The sequence below is a fragment of the Dermacentor variabilis genome, chromosome 1 (genome assembly GCF_050947875.1).
Source record: "Dermacentor variabilis isolate Ectoservices chromosome 1, ASM5094787v1, whole genome shotgun sequence".
NCBI lineage: Eukaryota > Metazoa > Arthropoda > Arachnida > Ixodida > Ixodidae > Dermacentor > Dermacentor variabilis.
This window is the reverse complement of record NC_134568.1, coordinates 178,151,701-178,174,096: the sequence shown is the minus strand read 5'-3', so window position 1 is coordinate 178,174,096 and position 22,396 is coordinate 178,151,701. Positions and strand designations below refer to the sequence as shown.

The following is a 22,396-nucleotide window of genomic DNA, read 5'->3' as shown; positions in this document are numbered from 1 at the left end:
AATGTTGGAATGCCTATGTGCAACTCTAGCGGAGTCGAAGAGATGCTGAACACCTTCTGGCCATTGTTCCCCGCAACGACGCACAACGCAGCCCTTTCCGTACTGCATTAAACTAGCTTGACTCAATACCGTGTTCAGAAGCAAAGTTCCTTCGACGATGGTAGCGCGCGTCGCTGGCGCAGCAAGCAACGAGAGCATTACTTCAGTTACCGAGGGCGACAGGCCTCTGCAATTGTTTACATATAGACTCGATGCATATCTTCAAGGGTACGCGCGACAATTAAGTGCTCTTACTCTCCCCTTCTTTATCTCTCCTCGCCATTTTAGCTGCTTCTCCCAGTGCAGGGTAGCAAACTGGACGTGCGCCTGCCCTTCCCTCTCTCTCCCTCCCTCCCTCGCCCCCTCTCTCTCTCTTTCTCTCTCTCGCTCTCTCTCTTTATTGCGGTATCAGAGTAGAGGTGTAACGCTGATGAAATTATGTGTCCGGCCATCACAAAATTTTTTACTCTTTTCCATAAAATTACAATAACACTAAGCCTTGCATCATTTCGAGACACTTTCACGAAATTTGCATACAGGAGATTCCAAGCCTTAATGGCATAAATTAATGATGCAATGGAGAGACTGGAGGCTGTGGCTCACACTTTATGCATACTAACGCCAAGGGCATTCAGTACACTTCTTGATTTCGGGTCTGTTTATTTATTTCTCCTCCTGCCTTCCTGCTAATCCCCTCTTTCTTCACCAACATGCTTGCACCGAAAACTTGCATTTGTTTAAGCTGCCTGCGTTTGTCTCTTTCTCGCCATCAGAACCAAAACGCATTTCGTATTTATTTACTTTTCCCGGCCTCCGACGCAACTCGTATGATATAACGTGCTTCGATGAGCGTATAAGACTTTCCGCTCCCCTTAACAGTCTATCTCCAGAACTAGCGTACAGAAAACAGACTTCTATACACTGTGTGCGCCTTGCATGGCCAACGCGCAGCGATTTTTGCAACGTGCAAAGAAACGGACTGCTTCCGCCGGCACTCAACGGTGTTGCCTCCGAGGCTTCTACGCGACGTTGCCTCATAGACCGCCTGCAAAACGACCAGAACACAGAGATAATTTGTAACCGTCTCAGCAGGCCTTAAATAGACATTCTTTTTCTCTAAAGAAAGTAATTGAACCTTATGACAGAGAGCTGGGCTAGTTATAATATTGCCATTTGATGCATTTCCAGCGCTTAAGGGGAAATAGGAAATACTAAAAGAAAAAAAGATATCACAGGCAGGCAGGACGCTCTTCTTCAAATGACGACCAGCGACTCCGAGAAGAAAATACGACAGACAAGGCAACAACATCTCCTAACTATCATGTATTTAGTAAACAATGACAATGGCTGGTCTCCAGTTTAAGAACAGCATCCCACCTGTCCTGTTGCCTTTTTATAGCGAAGCTGTATATGGCTAGCCGATTCGTCCGTCCGTGCGTCTGTCGGTCGCCTATACGCCGAAAACTTCTCCGGCGCAACCCCATGCGCATACGCGCAAAAAAAAAGTGAGAAAGAGAGGCGCGCGATTAGCCTACACCACCTAGATAGCACAAGGCCTGTTTAATTTGATCCATGACGTCACGCTACTTGGCCCGAAATTTCCATTGACAAGGTTGGCGTTGGTGTGATGAAAGCGGTGACGTCAAAACCACTGTTGCCTACTAGGGAGCATCTCCATTAGATTCTATGACATCATGGATCGGAGTGAAAAGGCCTTGTGCTATCCAAGTGGTGTTGGATTAGCTGTGCCAGTAGTGGACATCGTTTCTCTCCGTCGCAGCCGAGCTCGCGCGCAGCAGTTTCTCTCCGGCTCCGAAATTGGTAGGTAACACGTCATACGTACTCCTTAGGAGCGGGCAGCTTTCGATCAGCAACGCCGCGAGCACAACGAGCTCGTCTAAGCCGTGCCGATGCTGCATCCCGGGCACAAGAACAGGCTTGCGCAGCCGAGCGCACGCAGCAACTGCGCACCGAGGATCCGGCAGCCTACAAAGCCGTCCTTTAATGAACCGTCAGGATTAACGCAATGATAAACACCGCGGCCGCATGTTTCAGATTCGCTGGTTAACCATCTGTACGGAGTGCTTGGGCGGTGATTTGTTTTGTTTGTCTTAGTATTTCCTGTTTCCCTCTAAGGGCTGGAAATGTATCAAATTGAGCCTTGGTTCTTTCTCGCTAAACCGTGACGAGCTTTTTCAGTCTTATCTGGTTTTTAAGTTCACAGTGGTCTTACAGTGCCTTCTAAACTATGTGTTGTTTTCTTTTTGTGTCTTTGTGCGAGCGTGCTTGGTAAGCCAATAAGACTTGATCGCGTAAATGACGTTTCAAACTCTTGCATGCCAACTTCTTGACCATGTGTGCAGGACATTTGTGGTGTTCTCATATTGTGTCCAGGCTATTTGCTTGCATCTTGTACGTCTACACAACAGTGCACTCATGAAACAGTATTTTTTTTGCCGCTATATAGTGAAGAAATTAGGAACAACGCAACTCGCGGCACACAAAAACAAAGCATTGGGACGAGTGTTGTCGTCTCAGTTTTTTTTTTTTCGGCAGTAGACGGCTCTTATTTGTGAGTGCATGTTTATTCTTCGTATCCCATGCGTTGGCGCGGTGTCCAAGCTATTCACTCTGCACACGAAATGTTTTTAGCTCCCGTTGTCGGCGACCTTCAAGTGACCTTGAGCCGTTATCTGGGCACTCAGAGAACATCAGGGCAAGTTGCTAAAACAAAGCGAGATCATCCGGGTAACTAGTCAAAACCTTTTAAAAAATGCGATCTCTGGCCCCCAACCCTTTGTACAGGACCGCATTATTACATACGCTAGTTACAACCCAAAGAAGTAACAAAAAAATATTGCTTCCGAGTTCTTCCTAATGTTTGTTCACAATATCACCCAAGCTGTAACTTCTAGCACGCTGAAGTTTTATTTTTCATTTCCAATAGGGCGACGTTCAAAAGACAGATAAGGGCACAATGCACTTCATCATCTTTTGGCGCTGAGCACTGAGCGCCAGCGGTCCGTGAGTTCCGCGGCACGATTTCTTTTTTTTATTCCCTTCATAATTTAGACACTTATTTCCGAGCTCCATTGGTTTTGTTTTGTTTTTTCATACCACTTCTTGCTTTCTTTTATGCTATACGCGATGTTAAGGGCGATGTGCGGGTGAAGTTTAAAGTACGTGGGTTAATTTCGGGCCTTAATTGGCGGAATTGACTTATAGTACGATGAAGTCGAGGGTTCGACGGAAACCCGTCTGGTCGGGATGAAACATGAAGCAATAAAACGAGAGACACCGACCAAAAGAAGTGCTAAAAATTTATCAATCTTTAAGACGCTGCGGCTTCGCTACGGAAGCCTTGTTCACAATCTGAATCTGAAATGATTGTGAACAAAGCTTCCGTAGCGAAGCCGAAACGTCTTAAACATTTATTCATTTTTAGCACTTCTTTTGGTCGGTGTCTGTCCTTTTATTGCCTCAACAGTACACCTTCGAAAACGTTATACTCGTACAAACGCTATTCGCATTACTTCACGGTGTCCTAGGCGAACCACACGTACCAGCGAGTTGATATTTAAAGAGAAAGTGTTATATCAGGGGTGATGTTAGGACAAATTTAAAGGTTGCGAGTTAGAGTTCTGTAAATACTTACAATATGCTCGTTTTCTCCCTCTTTAGAAGATGTTATACAAAGCGGGTATAACGCCTCCTTGTGGTCCTGTGAGGACCAAATATGACACCGAGTTTAAATTTGCAGGGAATGGCTGTCATGTTCGGGCAAAGCTTAATGCATCTGGGCTTTGGGAAAAGTTACCATTACAAGCGCTCGGCTCGAAAGCAACAACATTACTGGAAATTGGGTTGAAATTCTACAAGGTCTCGTAAGTCTTCCCTGTTCTACTATTGTCCAAAACCGGCGGCGCAAGAGAGGGTAATCTTCAATATAGATTCAGGCTCATTGCATTAATTACACAGAGGGACATAAATAGGCCAGATCTGAACAAATAGAAATTTACTGCGTGGCAAACGGAGCTACATCGCACGCAAGCTTCATCTGTTGTTTCTGTACTAGCACCTCATTACTGGTTTAAGACTTTTTTTTTTCGGCTCAAATATGGGAAGGTGAGCCTAGCTGTCTTGTGCACTGTGGCGCTATTCCTTTTTGTAGCGCTTGCGTTCCGTCGATGTTGCCTGGGCCTAGTTGAATGAAGCGTGAAGTTTTCAGAAGAGAACGTCCCGGGCTCGACGACGGTGGCGGTGCCTTGTCATCGAACTTGCATATTTCACTATGCCGTCGTTACGATGACATGCTGGCGATCATTTCTCTTTGCGGACGGCCATGGCTCTTTGCGGAAGGGCCATCGTTGGCGCGGAGTGCGGCATACAGCTGTTCGCAAATAAGCTTCATAATGATCGACATGGTTATTATTTCTGTTTGCGGACGGTACATGGCTGGACATTTTTCTAATAAAATATGGTTTTAAAAAGAAAGTTAATACTGGAAACGAAGGACGCTGCTCGTCTCTGTGCCCTTCTGGACTTCTTCCATGCTGCCAAGTGTGAACCTAGGAAGCCAATAAGGGTTCTTATTGAGCAAGACACCGTTGCGTTTTTCGTAACGAGTGCCATACTTAGGCGTATGCGAAATCGTATGCGAATGGGACCAACGGCATAGTGTTCCCAGTCGTTGTGATCTACTCAAAAGATTCCTGTAGCGCGCTTAGTGAGTGAAGAAAAATTATGCGGAAACATAAAAATCAGTTTTACAGTTTAAGGTGTGCTCGAAGTTAAGCGTGTTCGGAAATACCCAATGATTTCATGAGGTTATCTTTTACAATGTACCAGTCACGGTGGCTTAGTGGCTATGACATTGTGCTGCTGAGCCCGCGAGTTCGCATTCCGGCCGCATTTCGATAGGTGCAAAAACAAAAACGGTAGTGCGCTTAGATGTGCCTGTACGTTAAGGAACCACAGTTGTAAAAAAAAAAAATCGGGTGCCCTCCATTATCGCGTCCCTCTCTAACCGACTGTGCAGTTTAAGCATGCAAAACCCCACAGTTTAATTTTATTTAGTTTTTCCGAACCGTTCTCTTCGGAGCTCTGAAGAAAGCCCGAAAAATATTCAAAGAATTGGCGCCACTGCGCGCTAACGTGTCTCCATTGCAGAGCCCTCAATCGCGGCCTTGTTCGCTGGTCATGTACGCTGCATAAATGGATGTAGGCACACGTATGCAGTTCTTGTTCAAAATACATGCTTCACTTTGCAGGAAGCAGCTCGGCACTAGGCGAGGATCCCACCGAAGAGGCTGCTCCACAGGGCCCTTCAGTGAATCAGGTACGATGCAAGCCAGGGGGCCTGCAGATGAGACTGCAGTGAACTCAATGAAGTGAACTTCACCTTAATGATAGGTGGAGAGGTTAACCGAGCCTTGGCATGTTACTACAGGTTTAATATACAGGGTGTCCCAGCTAACTTTAGCCAGAGGTTAAAAATACGCGAATGCCACGTCGCTGGATGGAACGAAGGTAATGTTGTTTGCCGTCACTTGGAGACATTCAAATTATTTTTTCATTCCGCCTAATTAGATAATTAGTCTTAATTATTAAATCAACTTTTCAAATATTATAATTAGATGAAAAGTGTCAATGAGAAAATTGCAGAGCAACATGAAAAACTCCCGACACAGCTTTCTGTTGCTCAATACGTGCTACATAAAAGTATTTTCCCCGAGCGTGAAAAATACTTTTATGTAGCACGTATTGGGGTCATTGCACACCAACTGTCTTAACCGCGTGGCGCTCGGGAAAAATCGTTTCTCACAAAAAATTACGAAAAAATTACACGCATATAAGCATTACTCGCCCAGCATTTTCCCAAAATATTTTGAACGGAAAAAATTTGGCCACGTGAGTGCCATTTCAATTTTGCGAAATGATGGAAAACCAGGTGCTAAAAACAAATTGGCCAAAAATCGACCATTTCGCGCATCATTTCAAAATTCAGGGTTTCGCATTGCCTGAACATTGTTTTTCATTATAAAACAGTTGCACACAATAACTTCATATCTTTTACTCCTTAGCACCGAGGTGAAAATGCGCAAATTCTAGTGTTTTTGCGACATTTTTCACGAAAGACCAGTCAGGAAAGGAAACCTGAAATTAATTTTATAAAACTGTCCCTAAAACTTACTATCTTCCAAAATTTTATTCTCGCCTATGTGCTGCTCACAGGCTTCAATTAAAAGCCTGAATTAGGCAAAAGCATTATTTTGGCCTATGTTCAGCCATTAGTAACACGCTAAGGTGATCCATTAAAAAATAAGCAGTAGAGCGGATATCATTGAGAAGAATAACAGCTTTCGCCACAGAAATTTTAATCAAAGTAGTCTGCGTTTTCATCGAGAGAGAGAGAGAGTGAACTTTAATGAGCACCAGCAGTTCAGTCGGCTGGGCCTAGGCGTCCCACGATGGGACGTCGAGGTCTTGCCTCTTCGCGCTTCGTAGGCCTGCTGGGTCGCCCAGAGTTGGTCGTCGAGATGGGAGCTGCGCAGGGCGGCGTGCCATCTCGACGAGAGGGTCACGGAATTAAGGTCTGGGTATTGATGTTTGCACTCCCATAGCATGTGGGGGTGTGTTGCCCATTCAGTTTTACAGACCTTGCACGTCTGGCTCGGGTAGATGTCGGGGTATATAGTGTGATAGCGTGTGAGGGAGGGGTATGTATTCGTCTGTAACAGGCGAAGGGTGGTTGCCTGTGCCCTGTTTAACTTGAGGTGAGGGGTGGGGAAGGTTCTTCTTGCGAGGTAAAATGACTTCACAAGGTCGTTGTATCTTGTAAGGCGGTCGCGTCCTGCGGGTGCACCTGCACCATCTCCGGCACGGTTGACTAGTCCTCGTGGTACGGAGTGTGTAACCTCGTTGAGGTTGGTGAGGTGCGGGTGGACAACGCCGGCGTGTGCTCGGATCCAGACGAGGGTGATTTGATTTTCAGACGAATGCGGGGCTTGTCGTAAGATACGGAGTGATTGATGAGAAATACGACCTTTGATGTAGTTGTTGATTGCTGCGCGAGAATGGCTCAGTATGGTGTGACAGGCTGGGTCAAGAGTGGCCAGGGCGATGGCCACTTCCTCGGCCGTCTCGGCATTTTTGGTAATGATGCTGGCAGCATGTCGGAGCAAGCCGCCTGCTGTGGCAACCGCCGCAAAGCGCCGTCCATCTTGGTACTCAGTTGCGTCGAGGAAGGTGACGCCCGCGGTGTTGGCATAAGCTTTGATGAGGGAGGTAGCTCGTGCCTTCCTGCGTTCTTTGTTGTAGTCTGGATGCATATTTTTCGGAATAGGGTCGGCGTGTATCCATTGCTGAATGTCGCGTGGCATTGGGTGTTTGTCTCCATGTTGACGGTGGTATGTGATATAAAGCTTGTTTAGAATGCTGCGGACCGTTTCCGTGAGGGTAAGCCGCTCTAGTTGAGATCGACGTTGGGCCTCGATTAACTTGCTAGCGTGTTGTGGATACCTAATTGTAGTAGAGGTTCCGTACTGGTGTGGTTGGGTAGTCCTAATGCCTGCTTATGGGCTCCTCTGATGATGATGTCCAGTTTAGTCTTTTCAGCTTTGTACCAATTGAGAAAGGGCGCAACGTAAGTAATGTGACAGACGATAAAAGATTGGACAAGGCGGATGACGCTTTCTTCCTTCATACCCCCTCGCCGGTTGGTCACTCGTTTCAGCATTCTGGATGTATTAGCGGTCTGTCGAAGGATCTTGGAGATAGCCGTAGAGTTAGCTCCGTTGGCTTCTATGGTCATACCAAGAACGCGGATGCTAGGGACCACGGGTATAGGTCTGCCATCCCTCAGGTTGAGCTCTATTTCCTCGTATTGGTGTTTATTCGTGGAGCCTCGCGGGGGGCGTCCACGGAGTGTGGGGCGGTATAGGAGAAGCTCCGACTTTTCAGGGGAACAGCGAAGTCCCGTGCCTTCAAGATAATTTTCTACGACGTCAATGGCGTCTTGTAGGGCAGTTTCGAGTTGGCCGTCACTGCCTTTTGCAGCCCAGATTGTAATGTCGTCGGCGTATATGGTGTGTTCAATGCCGTCGAGTTTTTGTAGTTCTTGTGCTAATCCGAGCATAACCAGATTAAACAGTATTGGGGAAATGACAGAGCCTTGCGGTGTGCCCGAGCTGCCGAGGGAGAGTTCCTCCAATCGAATGTCTCCGACCGACAGGAAGGCCTTCCGATTGGATAGAAAGTCTCTTACGTAGTTGTAAGTGCATTCTCCAAGGTTGAGCAAGGAGATGCGTTCGAGGATGGTGGAGTGCCTTATGTTATCGAAGGCGCGCTCGAGGTCGAGGCCCAAGATCGCCTTCGTGTGACGGGATTTGCCATCTAGGATTTGATGCTGAAGTTGGGGCATAGCGTCTTGGGCGGAAAGATGCTGTCTAAAGCCAATTATCGAGTGGGGGTAAGCACAGGTGTCTTCGAGGTGAGTGTTTACACGGGTTAGGAGTGCGTGCTCCATGACCTTGCCTACGCATGAAGTTAGCGATATGGGCCGGAGACTGGCGAGGCTAGATGGCTTGCCGGGTTTGGGGATGAGAATTACTTTGGCCATTTTCCATGTCGGGGGAATGGATCCCTAGCGCCAGCAGTTGTTCATGTATTCGGTGAGTTGTTACACCGAGGGGTCATCTAGATTCCTTAGTGTTTTATTCGTAACACCATCTGGGCCTGGCGCCGAACGGCTGTTCAGCTTATGCAGGGCAGCACGAATCTCTGCCACGCTGAAATCTTCATCAAGGGCAGGGTTGGAGGTCCCTGTGTATGGCCCGTGAGGTTGAGTGGGCCCAGATGGGATGTACTTTTGACATAAGCTATTCTTAACGTGTTTCTGGCCATGCGTCTTGCTTTCTGTGAATAAAAGCTTGGTGAGTCGATCTTGTTGATATGAGCAAGTGGTGGTGCTATCAGTCAAATGTTTGAGGATTTTCCACGAGCGGGGGTGGTGGAGTTGCCCGTCTAGAGAGTGACAGAGCTCTGTCCATTGCTGTTGACTTAGAACGCGGCAGTGTGCTTCAATTTCCTTGTTGAGAAGTGCGACCTTCCGTCTGTGTCTTCTATTGAGCCGTTGTCCCTTCCATCTAGAGAGGATCGATGATTTGGCCTCGATAAGGTGGGCGAGTCTACTGTCCATGCGCTCAATCGGGGCGGCGTCTGTTGTGATAATGCGGGTGGCCGATTTAGTATCAGACAGTAGATCGCATGAACATGATTCTATGTCGGTAATGGGAGTGTCCGTCGTTGCTGTTACACGGCGTTTACGGAACGCATCCCAGTCCGTCCAAGTAAAGTCCCTTAATTGTTCTTCTCATAACGGCTGTTAGGTGTGGGAGAGTAATTTCGATGATAGAGTGATCACTCCCGAGGTCGTGTTGGGTGTTGCGCCAATGGGCGTTGTCTGCGTCTTTTGGTGAAAGTGAGGTCTGGTGTCGTGTCTCATTCAGTAGAAGTGCCGAGGCGAGTGGGGAAGGCTGGGTAAGTAATGAGTGTAAGCCCGAGATCATGGGAGTCTTGCCATAAGTTACGACCTGCAGCAGAGCTGTGTCTGTACATCCTGTGTGCGGGAGATTGAAGTCACCTCCGATGATAAGGGGGATGCTGCCTGCGATGTTAAGGGCCTTTTTGAAGAGGGTTAGAAATCGGCTATGGCGTTGAATTGGAGTATTGTAGATATTGAGGATAAATATTCCTTCCTTTCGTTTTCTGTGCGGGATGAGCTCAATGAAGAGGTGTTCGATGCGCCGATCGTTGAGATCGTGTTCGATTGCGGTAATTCTCTTTCGAACGAGTGTGGAGACTCCGTGTGGAGCGTTGTTCGCAGTGAAAGAGTGATATCCTGGAAGGCTGACCGGAGTATCGTGCGTTTCCTGGAGTAAGATTACGTCGGGTTGACATGAATTAGTATGGAGGTGTTGACGGAGAACGGGTTGTTTATGGAGGTAGCCTCGGCAGTTCCACTGCCACAATGTTGTGTCAGTGTTAGTGTGGGCCATATGATGAAGGATAGGGGATGCCACAGGTGGCAGGGTGGCGGCGACGGTTCCTGTGGTGTCCATGGCTACGGCTTGAGCGGTGGAAGCGGTTTGTGTGAAAAGGGTTTGAATATTAGCTTCCATGGCGGTGACTCTGTGCATAAGGGCGATTAGAGAATTCTGTAAAGTTTCCACCGTGCTTTTGTAGTGTTACGAGCATATCCTTGACTTCGGAGCGTACTTGGCCCTGAGCTCCTTCTTGGAGGGCTCGCTTTTTTGGGGCTGGTCTTGAGAGTTCTTCGGGTTGGCTGTTGGTAGCGGTTTCTGGGATGTTAGGTGTGGGTTGGGTTTTGTGTTGTTTGAGGCTGTGAACCTCCTGGGTAAGCTTTTGGACTAAATCACGCATAACTGCGTTTTCTTTCTTAAGGTGTTCGATATCTGTGTTGTCTGTGTTGGGTTTAGTCAGTGGGGGCGATTTTACGTGACCCTCTCGCGAGACGCCCGTCAGGGCCTCTGCGAAGCTCACCTTTTCTGAGGTATATCTGGCTCCTGGAGTCGACGTGGATCTTGATCTGGACCGACTTCGGTCCGACCTCGGTCAGGAGAGGGAGCGGGACCGGGACCGGTGCTTGATCTCCATGGACGGGAAATCTTCTGATTGAAGGGCTGAATGCTGTGCTACTCGGCGTTCTCCGAGGCGTCTTCGTATAACGTACGGCGCTTTGTATCTGGCAGTACAAGCTGTGTCCGCTGTGGGGTGGGGTTCACCACACAACGTGCACTTGGGTGTACACTCATGATCTTGATATGGGTTGCGAGCTCCGCAGCCCCGGCAGATCTTGTTATTAGGGAACGGGCAAACGTCCATGCGGTGCCCGAGACGGCCGCAGTGGTAACAAATATCGATCTGCTTGCGGTACAGGGAGCATGGGATTAGTGTTGCGCCATACCGAACCATGTATGTTACGTAAGGTCTGTCGAAGGCAATGACGATGGTCGTGGTGGAACCGATTCGCTTTGCGGCCAGGGCTAGAGGATTACAATGATTTATGATGTTAGCATCGACTTGTCTGGCGCTATCGGTGAGAGGGATGCCTCTGATGACTCCTTTGGTAGTATTATCTGGGGCGGCTTCGTACGCGCTGACCTCGGGGTTACCCCGTTGACTTGGATGGACTTGATTCTTACGTACCGGTCCGCATTTTGCGGGCTAGGTGTGCTGATCACCATGATGCTTTGCTGGTTGTTCGAGCATATTGTGTCGTTTTGACTGTCTTCTGAGCTAAGTTGCGTTGCTTGAAGAATAGGTGCAGTCACTGTAGGGCTGCCGATCTTGGAAATATTGAGTGCTCCTTTGGGTCTGACGATGATCTTGATCTCATTTGCTGGTAGTGGGAGCATGCGCCCGCCCTTGAGAACCTGTGTTCTAACTTGCTGCCTGGGTCTAAAGCGAGAGCGAGAGTCTTGCGTCCTAGGTTGTTGTTCTTGAGATAGTTTTCTGCCCCGCTGCTCGTACGGGCGGCGGGCGGTACACCGACGGGAAGACGATACAAGACGATACAAGTATTTTCATAACAGGGTGCGATCCGTCTAACCTCATAGAAAAAGGCAACGTGGTGTTAAATAAACTTCACGCTTGGAGTGTCGTTAACTCATTAAACTTAAACGCTGCAAAGACGAAAGCAGTTTTATTTCGCCCTCAGCACAAAGCACTCAATATAACCAGCAGTCTAAAAATTGGGTCATCAAATACACCAATATCGCGCGAAGCTAAAAGTCTTGGCGTCGTTTTTGAAGAACACATGACGTGGACAGTTCAAGTAAATGAAACATTAAATAAACTTTCAAAAACTGTAGGGGTTTTGTGCAAACATCGCCACATCTTGCCTCAGAATATAAAATTGTTAATCTACAAATCCCTGTTTTTGTCGAAATTATCGTACTGCTATTTAGTCTGGGGCACGACAACACAAACAAACACTCAGAAACTACATAAACTTCAAAAGAAAGCCCTTCGCAACATCGTTAATGCTGCATACGACACACACACGGAACCAATGTTTAAGGCCCTAAATCTATTAGCAGTAAATGAGCTTTACCCTATAATGTTAAATAAACGCTACAAGTTGGAAGTGAAAAATAACAATTCATTTCTTACTGAATTGTCCGGACTACGCCGGCTTGAGCATGCCCGTACATTGAGAATACGTGAGCTTTGGAAGGTGCCTAGAACACGTACAAAGTACGGCAGTCAGATGTTAAAATACCAGTTACCTGCGCTGCTTAATAATTCAGAGTTCCAAATATAACACAATGCCACACCTAATTGTCTTCTTTGCTTTGCTGTGACGTTCTATTTATCGGTGCTTTTTGCTTTCGCAATAAAGTGTGTAATCTCATGCAGTATTCATGTACTCATGTGACCCTGTCGTGTGTTCAAGCGTATTTCTTTCTTATTTTATTATTTGTTTCTACACAATGATTTGTTGTTATGCTTCTTTACTAGTATTTATGACAATAGCAGCTGATTTAAGACCGTAAATGCACACACACCTGACTTCTGTACACTGTTAGGTTTATTTATGTTGGCGTGCTGTATTTGTTATGCGCCTTGTCTGCCAGTATTCGGGGGTGCAGACCTCGTCAAGCCTGATGAATGGCTTTTTGTCTGTACCCACCAAGTGTCTTTGATACTGAAATAAAATGATTGATTGATTAAAAAAAAAAAGGGCGGTACACCAGCCCATCTCGGCGGTTAACTCTTCTGGGGAAATATCTTTGCCACATACTTGGACTTCCATGCTTCGCAGATTTGGCCAGGGGCTTGTGCGTCGTAGCAGAGCTCGCACGGACACGCGCGGGAACGTTCCAGGTAGCCTGGTAGGCCGAGCACCTGGCGCACGCGCTTAGCCTTAGCGCGGCGACAGCGTGCTCGTAACACAAAAGTGGTCGCAGTCCCGGAAAAATAAACGTCCCACCTGATAACTTGGTATCTACAGAGTCCTGGTGGTCTCACGGCTCGAATGGCACAAAATTAGGGCTGGTATCAACAGAAAATCGCGGCGAAAACATTTCGAGAAGATGGAGCCAATGTCAACACAAGCTATGGACGCTGCCCTTCTTCCTCCGTTTTCATCGAGAAAAATAATTTTGAATTTGAGTTTCACCATTACATTAGTTTGGTTCGCGCTTCCACTTCTCCTGATAGCAGGTTGGGCAGAAATACAATCCAGGAAGGCGCACATGGTGGTCTGTGTGGTGAGGAATAAAAGCCGAGATCATCAGGATTTCGTAAGAATTTGAATCTTGAAGGTATGCTTACTTAAGGTAGATCGACATTGCGCACTAAAACACTACTGGAAGAATGCATATGCAACTGGAACGCCAATGCATCTCGTCGGACACATTGAAAATTAATATCTCGGAACTGGTGCTGTCCAGAGAATTCGTTCCAAGTGGATACGCCGTGCGAACTCCGCAGCTGTTATTCGCAGATTGAAATATGTGGCGTAATGTAATTAATAAAGAATTTAATTAGCGCAATTACGCTAATTATTCAATTGAACATCTTGATTTCTCGTAGAAGTAATGGTCGCCTCATCAAGTAATTTATATCAAGGGTTAGAATTGCGCGATCCGCCATAGGCAATTTCTAAAAAATTTGGTGCAGCTGGAAAAAAAACGCCCCATTTATACATATATATATACAGCTCTCCCATCCCCTCTCTACCATTACGACGTGACCTGCTTCTTACATTTCACATACACACACTTTTTCCTCTTTGACACTTCTTATGGTAACGCATTCAAATAAACGCACACAAACACGGAAAAAGTTTATTGTGAGCACCATGACATGAACAAAGTGCAAAGTGGGCCTTTACTGCACCGTAGATAATTAAAATGTTATCCATTGACCCTCTGGCTGCATCAGAGATCGACATTTTGTTTAGCTGTGGTGTCGTAAAAAAAAGCGTTACCCAGACATGCGATCTGATCCAAGTTAGGTCTTGGTCATGACGTCGCGATAATGTCGACATTGACAGGTTCGACACTTTAAACACCAACTCAACTATACAATATTGTATGTTTACCAGCATTCGTATTTACTGAGTGTCATCCTTATAAGTCCAGGAAACGTGAAATTGAGTTTTTGCACCTTCGAAGGTATGCATCAATACTTCCTTAAACATGTTAAGTTAACCTGGGGCCGAGATTTAAAAGCTATTTGTCGGTGCGAACTATTTGTCATTAGTCGGTTGAGTTCCCAAATATGTTCGCTTTCACGATTCACCATAGCCTGTTCTTGAAGGTACGAACTGATTTGCAAATACGGGCTTCTATTTCATACGTACTTATGGCGGTAAAATATTAGTATGATATCTACCAGCAGATATAGGCTTGCAAGAAGTGTCACTGTTTATTCCGCCTGGGCGTTTGTATTCTTGCGAACTATATTGCCACTTCATCGGGTTACTATGAGCGCAATGCGAGGCAAACTAAAACGCTGCAATTGTAGAATGCACGTGCGGATCGCACTCTGTCAACTCCTGCCCTCTCAGTGGATTGGGAAGAACACGCTTCAGGCGTGAAAGCAGCACTGTTGAAGACGCGAATGCACACTCTACGTGTTTGCAGGTGCCAGACACAGCCGACCTGAGCCGTCGCCCGAACGGTTTTCGAGAGAATGCTCGCCACTCGCTGGCCTCGTCGTCAGAGAGCCCATCACACAGGTCGGCTCCTGAGGCGCTGGCCTCAGGCCACGACGGCAGCGAGAGTTCCAGCATCAACGACAGCGAGCACGTGGCCCTGGGCCTGCGGCTGCCGCGCAGCTGCTGGGCCCGGGCGCGAGACACACTGTCCACCTCGTCGGACAGCTCGTGCTTGGAAGACGACTCCTTCACGCGGATGGCTCTGAGCAGTGGCGGAGCCAGGCGACTGGGCGAGTCGCATGACTGGCGCCGCCTCGAGAGAGACCACGGTCGTCGCGTGAGCTGCTGCGGCGACTACGAGGATGACGTGTTCAACGATCCCTCGTCGACCTCTAGCCTTGAGGTGCGCTTTGACGCTTATCGGAGATTGACCAATGTGCTCGCACGGCACACAGAGACTAACATAGTCACCACGTACCTTCATAGCCTAGCTGCACAGTTTAGATGTAGACTTTAAGACTTAAACGTAGATGTGCTTGATAAAATCAGTTTGTTCAGCCCATGTGTTCCACCAAACAGCAGTACCCTTCGGAACACTTAGCGGGAGCCTCCCAAAAACACATGCGCACCAAAAGCGCATGGCCTAGCTGGACCTCACAGACACGTTATATTAACGCGATGGCGTTAAGGGCCCCAGGTCGCAGAAAATGCGGTGTCGGCGTCCCGTGTCCAGCGTTCGGAAAAATATTCAGAACCATGCAAACCCAACCACGCCGATCATATCCGTGCAGCGCAAAGAAGTTACTGAACTAATTGAATTTCTCAAAGTAAAATACGTAAGAAAAATCGTAAAGGGCGACTTACGCACAACATACAGACATGATGGCCTAAGAATGTAATTTGAATATATGAGAAAACATATTTCTATTACGCGGAAACTCAAACACAAACCCCTTTTCCAGTGTTCCTACCATACATAGACCGGCCACGGCGTCCGAGATTTCCGCGCGCCGGCGCGCTCAAATCTAGGAGGCCACGGAGCGGCGCGCCCTTTTCCTTAAAAGTTCCTTGCACTTCCAGATGGCGCTCGCCTTCGCCGAAGTACAGTAGTAGAGCCGCAGCTTCCAGGTTTCTTTTATGCGGACGACACTGTTGCTAGCTAACAAGCAAAGTGATATGGAACGTCTGGCTAATATCTGTGGACAGGAAGGAGTGAGTTTAGGCATGAAATTTAGCGTTAAAGATCAGTTGTTATGATATTCATGAAAACGGTGAACAGACACTGTCAATACAGGGCCAGGAAATACATCGCGTGAAAGAACGTAAATACCTTTTTATATGGATAAACGAAGGCAACAAATATATGGAAACTCAGGAAAATCAGAACAACATGGAAGAGAAATGCGGCCATAATGAAACACGCACGCTATGGGGACACAATAGGTATGAGGTGCTCCGGAGTATGTGGAAAGGTGCAATGGTTTTAGGACTTACATTTGGAAATGTGGTTGTTTGCTTGAAATCAGGGGTACAGTCAGGACTCGATGGCAACCAAAGGTCAGTGGGACGCCTCGAATTGGGCGCTCACGGGAAGACTACAAATGAAGCTGTGCAGAGAGTGATATGGGCTGAAGAAGTTTTGAAGTGAGGAAAGCTCACAGTAAATTTGATTATGAACGACTGAGAAATATGCAAGTAAGCAAATGGGCGGGGAGCGCGTTCAGGTATTTGTACACGAAAAAAAAATTGATTCACAGTGGAGGAAAAGGACTAGAAAGTTTAGCAGTAAGTATACGACCTGTATGATGAGCAACATGGCAACAAAGAACGTCAAGCGGAAAATCAGAGAGGCTGGGATAATCCTATAGGTGGCGGCAATGGAAAAGAAACCTGCTATGAGTAACTACTTAAGAGGAAAAAACGAAATCAGGAAAGAAACAATTTATTATGGTAACTCAAAGGGAAGCTCTTTTCGAAGGGAGATCAGGATGCCTTAGAACACGCATTTATAAAGCGAGATACAACAAGGAAGAAGAAGAATGTGGTTGCTGCGGCAAAGCTAGGGAAACGATGGAGGATGTTGTATTAGAATGTGAAGATATCTGCCCAACTGTCGATTTAGGCACCTCTGGCCTCCTCGAAGTCCTTGGGTTCAGCGAGAGCAGGGGGAAAGTAAACATGTCCGCAATGGAGATTAGTAATAGGCGATGGGAAGATTGGTGGGAGTAGGGAAATGGCAAACAACGGAGGCGTACAAAAAACAAAGTTCACAATAGGGGCACAGAAAGTTCGTTTATGGTAATTTATCGTGGTTGTTTTTTTCTTCTTTTCTTTCTTATTATAACTAGGACATTAGACAATATAATAATAAGAGGTTGGTGGTGCCACCCACTGCCCCGTTCCAAAGGGGACCCTCATAGTATCCATCCATCCATCCATCCATCTTCGCGGCCTACGCAAGGAAAACGACGCGTTTTTACCAGAAAGGTCGCCTTCATGCATAGCGTTCGCCGCCAGCGTTTTTCGGTAAAAATTACGGTTACATAAGCTGCAGTTGTCGGGAAGTGTGAGAAGCTGTCAGGGATCTTTGAATGCTATCGTGTTCCACTCTTAAAGGCGAAGCTTAAGCGTCCTCCAAATTTTTTTCTCATGCACTCTTACCGCCGAACAGCGTTATTTACCACTGATAATAGCCGAGTGACGGCGTTGCCTGCCATCATAAGAATCAAATATACTCACCTGAAGCGAGAAGTTCTAGTTAGGAGCCGAACTGACACAGTTCGACCTAACTGCTGTTTCTCGAGCCGTCTGACGTCTCCAGCGTTGGGGAGAGGGATGGACCTTGGTTGCTGACCACGGACACCTCCCACACGTCGCGAGCCCTTTTGCCGGATTCGCGTAAACGTCCCGATAATTAAGGAGGCTACTACGGCTGCTCTGTGGTCAATGTTTACGTATGTAATTGGTTGGGTTCAGGTGTGTTGTGCAAGTCAGATATGCCTCGGCAAAATTAGACACTTAGCCAACAATATTTTGATGCGATTAGGATAATTAGGCTACTTCATCCACTTTGGCGAGATGTTTCAGTCTGCTATTTAGCCCCTGAAACGTCGCTCTCGCTCGCGAAAGAAGAAAAGCAAGTTATATGTTCAACAGTTGGTTTCGAACCCGGCTTCCGCAACACTGCATCCCTATGCTCAACCCTTAGGCCATGGGCGCACGCCAACAAATATCAACAAATACCAAATAACACCCTTACCAGCTTCAGCCGTGCAAGCCAGCGCTTGGAGACGCTTGGCACGTGAGTCGCATCGCATCGCAACAAATTACTGATAAAAGTGTGAACGCGCGCTCTTCTAGCTGACAATGAAAATCATCTTTACACCTGGAAAATAAGTCTATGCCATCGCACCGTAGTTCATTCGAAGTCGATATGCTGAACCACAATTCTAAAGTATCAGCGGGGCAAAATTGACTGCGGTTGGGAGGCCGCATTGGTTAAGCTTTCTTTGTGGCGTCCGCGAACCCGAAGCAATGGAACTCTCAAAATGATCGCTACAGATTGCCAATGAAGGGTGTCTCCAGCACTATGGTGAGTCGCGACATTGTTTGAATGCTGATCGCATTAGCATCGACAGTCATCGTGAGATGGGTGCTGCGGATTTTTTTCCCTGTATACATCCATTCAAACTCAGTGGCATTTTCAGCGGTTAACACTCACACTCATCGCTAGCGAGTAGCAATCTATCGCAAATGGTTAGCAATTCATAGTGATATTATCACAGTACTAACGAAAACACAGCTTTCTTCTCTGCATTCCAGCAGTGACGTTTTTGAGAAAGGCAGCAAGCTTTTTGGTATCTGTATTTGTGCTGGGCATACCCTCACAATAACATACATATTCAATTATTATACAAGGTGTACAAGCGTGTATACTGTGCCTTTCACCACTTATTTTCTTTAAGCAGGGAAGGTAAACCAATGAAATAGGACGGCAGACTGTTGGGCTAGTTGTGAGGGCATGTTGCGCTGAGCGGAAACATTTGCAGAAAACGTAAAAGAGGCAAGGCCGACAGGACAGACGCTCACCAGCCAAGCCAGGATTTATGGAAACCTTCCTAAGGCGCAGCACAGGCACACGTGCTCTGGGGAGCACGCGCATGCGCTTCGGACAGGTAGGGCACGGAGAAAATACGAAAGGTAAAAAACAACAACACGCACGTCATATCAGCGATTATCTTTTGTTAGTCAATGCATAAGAATCGACCTGTCAGCTGACGGTCATTAAGAAAGTCACGACCATGAGAAGATTTTCTCTTCACCTGTTAACGTAGCGTAGTTCTTCATCTATCAAGTGCACTGAAGGCATATTCATCCACGAGTGAAAGAAGTTGTTAATCTAGCCAGCTTCCAAATTTTCGAGCAGCAGCCTACCCTTGCTCCTTCTGTGTACCAAAGTTTGCAAGCTGGTCAGAATAACAATATTTTTTACTCCTGCATCAGTGTACAGTCAGTGCGCTTGACAGATAAAGAACTACGTTATCTTAACAGATGCAGGGAAAGTATTTTAATGATTTTGTAATTATGTCTGTACGACATCAACTCGGTTCTTAGGCATTAACTGCCGAAATATGATCGGTGATACGTATGCGTTGTTTTGCTTTTTTTTTTACCTTTAGTATATGCCCACTGCCAGGCTCGTCCGAAGCTCATATGGGTGCTCCCCAGTGCATGCTTGCCTCTGTTGCTCCTTAGGAAGGTTGCCATAAATGATCGGTTGCTATTGACTGATTGCTAGATGCGCAAAATTGGGAAACAGGACACCAAACAAGAAGGGGCACACGGAAAGATCGAGCGCTAGTGAGTGTCTGTCCTGCCTGTCTTGCCTCTCTTCATTTTTCCATAAATTTTTCCGCTCAGCGCAATGTTCAAAACCAATGTATTTAAGAGACGCCGTCCAAAAATGCGTATTTGTGTCGAATCCGGCATTCTATACGGTTACTTGTTGGAAGCAACGGATTCGGGTCTCTCCAACACTCCCTAAAACTTTTAACTTGACATCACGTTCAATAAGTCATCAGTTTTATAACATGCTTCATTACATTCCTTATTAATCACTTATGCGCAGTGAAAGATATTGAGAACTGGATGCGACGAATAACTTCAATCACACAGAATATTTCTTTCTCTCACCTCTCTTCTTTTTTTCTAAAGTCCTGTAGCGTGTAACCCGCGCACCTGTAAAAAAACACATTTTTTCTTTCATTTTTATAAGAGTAGAAATTTCGTATATTTTTTTCCACTGCCAAACGAACAAATGACAATTGCTTTTTACCTCTTAGCTATATATATATATATATATATATATATATATATATATACATATATATATATATATTTTTTGAGACAATTACGCTCGTGTTCAAATAATGGCACGGGGTAGCGCTTAGTTATCGCAGAAGGAGTGAGACGATATTTATAAGCGTACTTCGTTCAGAAGGGAAAACTAATAAAAGTCCCGTTCGAAGAACCTTAACAACATTTGCGCCTCTATAGCCATGAATGTCACTGTCTGCTTTGTAAAAAGCTATTACCCGCAGTGGTTGCTCAGCGGCTATGGTGTTGCGCTCCGAAGCACGAGTTCACAGGATCAAATTTCGTTGGGGGCGAAATGCAAGAACCCGTGTGCCGTGCATTACGTGCACGTTAAAAATCCTCAGGTCGTTAATTTAACCCGTAGCAATCCATTGTCGCGTACCTCATAATCAGATCATGGTTTTGGCACGTAAAACCCCAGAATTTTTTAAACTATTGAGAATGTATTTCAGTGCCGCGTCCTAATGATCGCTTCTTTTTTTTTTTTGTATCTGCAGGTCGCGTACAACCTCGCTTGGAAGAGCCGCGATCGTCATGACCCAAGTGCTGCACATAGACACACATCTAACACGACAGATGCACCAGCCCGTCTCAGTCAGGATCTAACATTGTCGTTCCCCCTACAAAAAGCGCGTTCTGATTCGCCCACAAGCTGCAACGCCAGAAATGAAACGGCTGATCTTTGCAGAAAAGAAGGACGTCTTAGCAACAGCCCACACCGCATTTCATTCAGTCTGAGTGATCATGATCATGCAAAGACAGACCGAGGTGCACTGTCTGAAGTAACAGAAAGGAACTACGAATCTACATGTAAGTCGAAAGCAGAGAGGCGTTTTAGAAAAGAATGTTCATTGACGGATCATGAGCATGACCAATCAGACTTGTGGATTTCCCAGGAACCTTGTCACTCTGAAGCTCAAAGAAGCCACAAGCCCTCAGAAAGCACATCTTCAAGTCTACAGAGCCGGTCACGGGATGTTTGCCACAAAGGCTCGTTAACGTCAAGCAGGCACGGACAGAGTTCTTATTACATTCCACATACATCGATGATGGTCCCTGTGGCGATGCCACAGAGCGCAAAAGAGCTTGCTTCATCGAATCAAGAAGTCACTGCTTTTCCTTTTGCAGCCGGCAGCCCGCCCTCCCCTCGTTACAACATAGCAGCTGGTAACGTAGATGCGCTTTTAGAACAGAGCCAGAAACTGGAATTTTCCCATGAAGACTCGACGACGCAGCATCCGAAGTCCAGACAAGAGCCTACAGAGAAAAGTTTTCTTTCACTTAGATTACGTCGGCCAAAGAAAAAAGACTATTCGGCCATTGGGCAGCTCTGCCGACAGACCTTGCCCCTCTCTATTAGTGACGAAACTGAATCTCCTCCGGAAACACTGAATTCAATGTTGGAGAGGTCTGCGTCGCCAGTTACGGCAAGGTCGCGTTCATTCAGTAGAACGAAGTGGCTGCCTCTTTTCGTAACCAAATCATAAATTTAGCACTGAACCTAGGACCACTAATACCGGTGGTGTGTATGCCACATTTATTGGGTCCCTTCAGTGCCTATGAGAATTTTTATAGACTTGAATGCCATACGATCCAAGCGCCGTCCCTGGAGCAATGCCGCTGGACTATGAACATTTACAACGGCGTTTCGGGCTAGATGCCGCATTCTTTACCTGATCGAGAAAAAAACTGAAAACACGTTACAGAGTATATATTTAAAGCTACACAATGTTTTGTCCAAAGTCACGCTTGCCTCCCACCTCCCACCATAAAAAAAAGGAAACGTGTAAATCCCTTCTTTTCACATTGCTTCGTTCCTGTACACATTCTTTTTCTCATTGCACATAGTCGATCGTTACGCCGAGAGTAAAGGTGCATGTAAAAGATCTGGTGTGGTGTGAATTTCTATAGCGCAAAATATTCCTTACCGAATATGCACGACTTTCGTTGCTTCAAAGGTAAGTAGTATAGATTAGCTGCTGCAGACAACTTGACCGTAAAGCTTGATTGACGTCTTTTGGAACTCCGCAGAAGCGTCGCACACACGCGAATCTTTCACTGACTCTGTCAGGATCACAGAACGCCACTGATGCAGCTCACCTGTGCTGCATTTGTTACAGACAATGAAGAGACTCAATTGGCGCCCTTCGCAGCTCCGAAAGTGAATGAAGGGGAAAACAACGCAATACGTACATGAATAATGGTTTTTGCACTTCGCCAAGTGAAGTCGGTGAAAAATATCCAGGTCCGATTTGGAACCCTCTTCAAGGCAGCTCTGGTGTCCAACTGCGA

At 46.5% G+C, this 22,396-nt stretch overlaps 1 protein-coding gene across 2 annotated transcripts in view; it reads left to right on the top strand.

The window, feature by feature from the left end:
- LOC142588477 (uncharacterized) overlaps nt 1-21,990 on the top strand; it is a 109,600-nt gene extending 87,610 nt beyond the window's left edge. For both annotated transcript variants that reach the window (XM_075700266.1, XM_075700258.1), the window contains 3 exons: nt 5,310-5,377; nt 14,715-15,131; nt 20,602-21,990. In XM_075700266.1, coding sequence (XP_075556381.1) covers nt 5,310-5,377; nt 14,715-15,131; nt 20,602-21,591 — 1,475 coding nt within the window. In that variant the 3' untranslated portion in view covers nt 21,592-21,990. The remainder of the gene's footprint in view (nt 1-5,309; nt 5,378-14,714; nt 15,132-20,601) is intronic.
- Nucleotides 21,991-22,396: the final 406 nt, after the last annotated feature.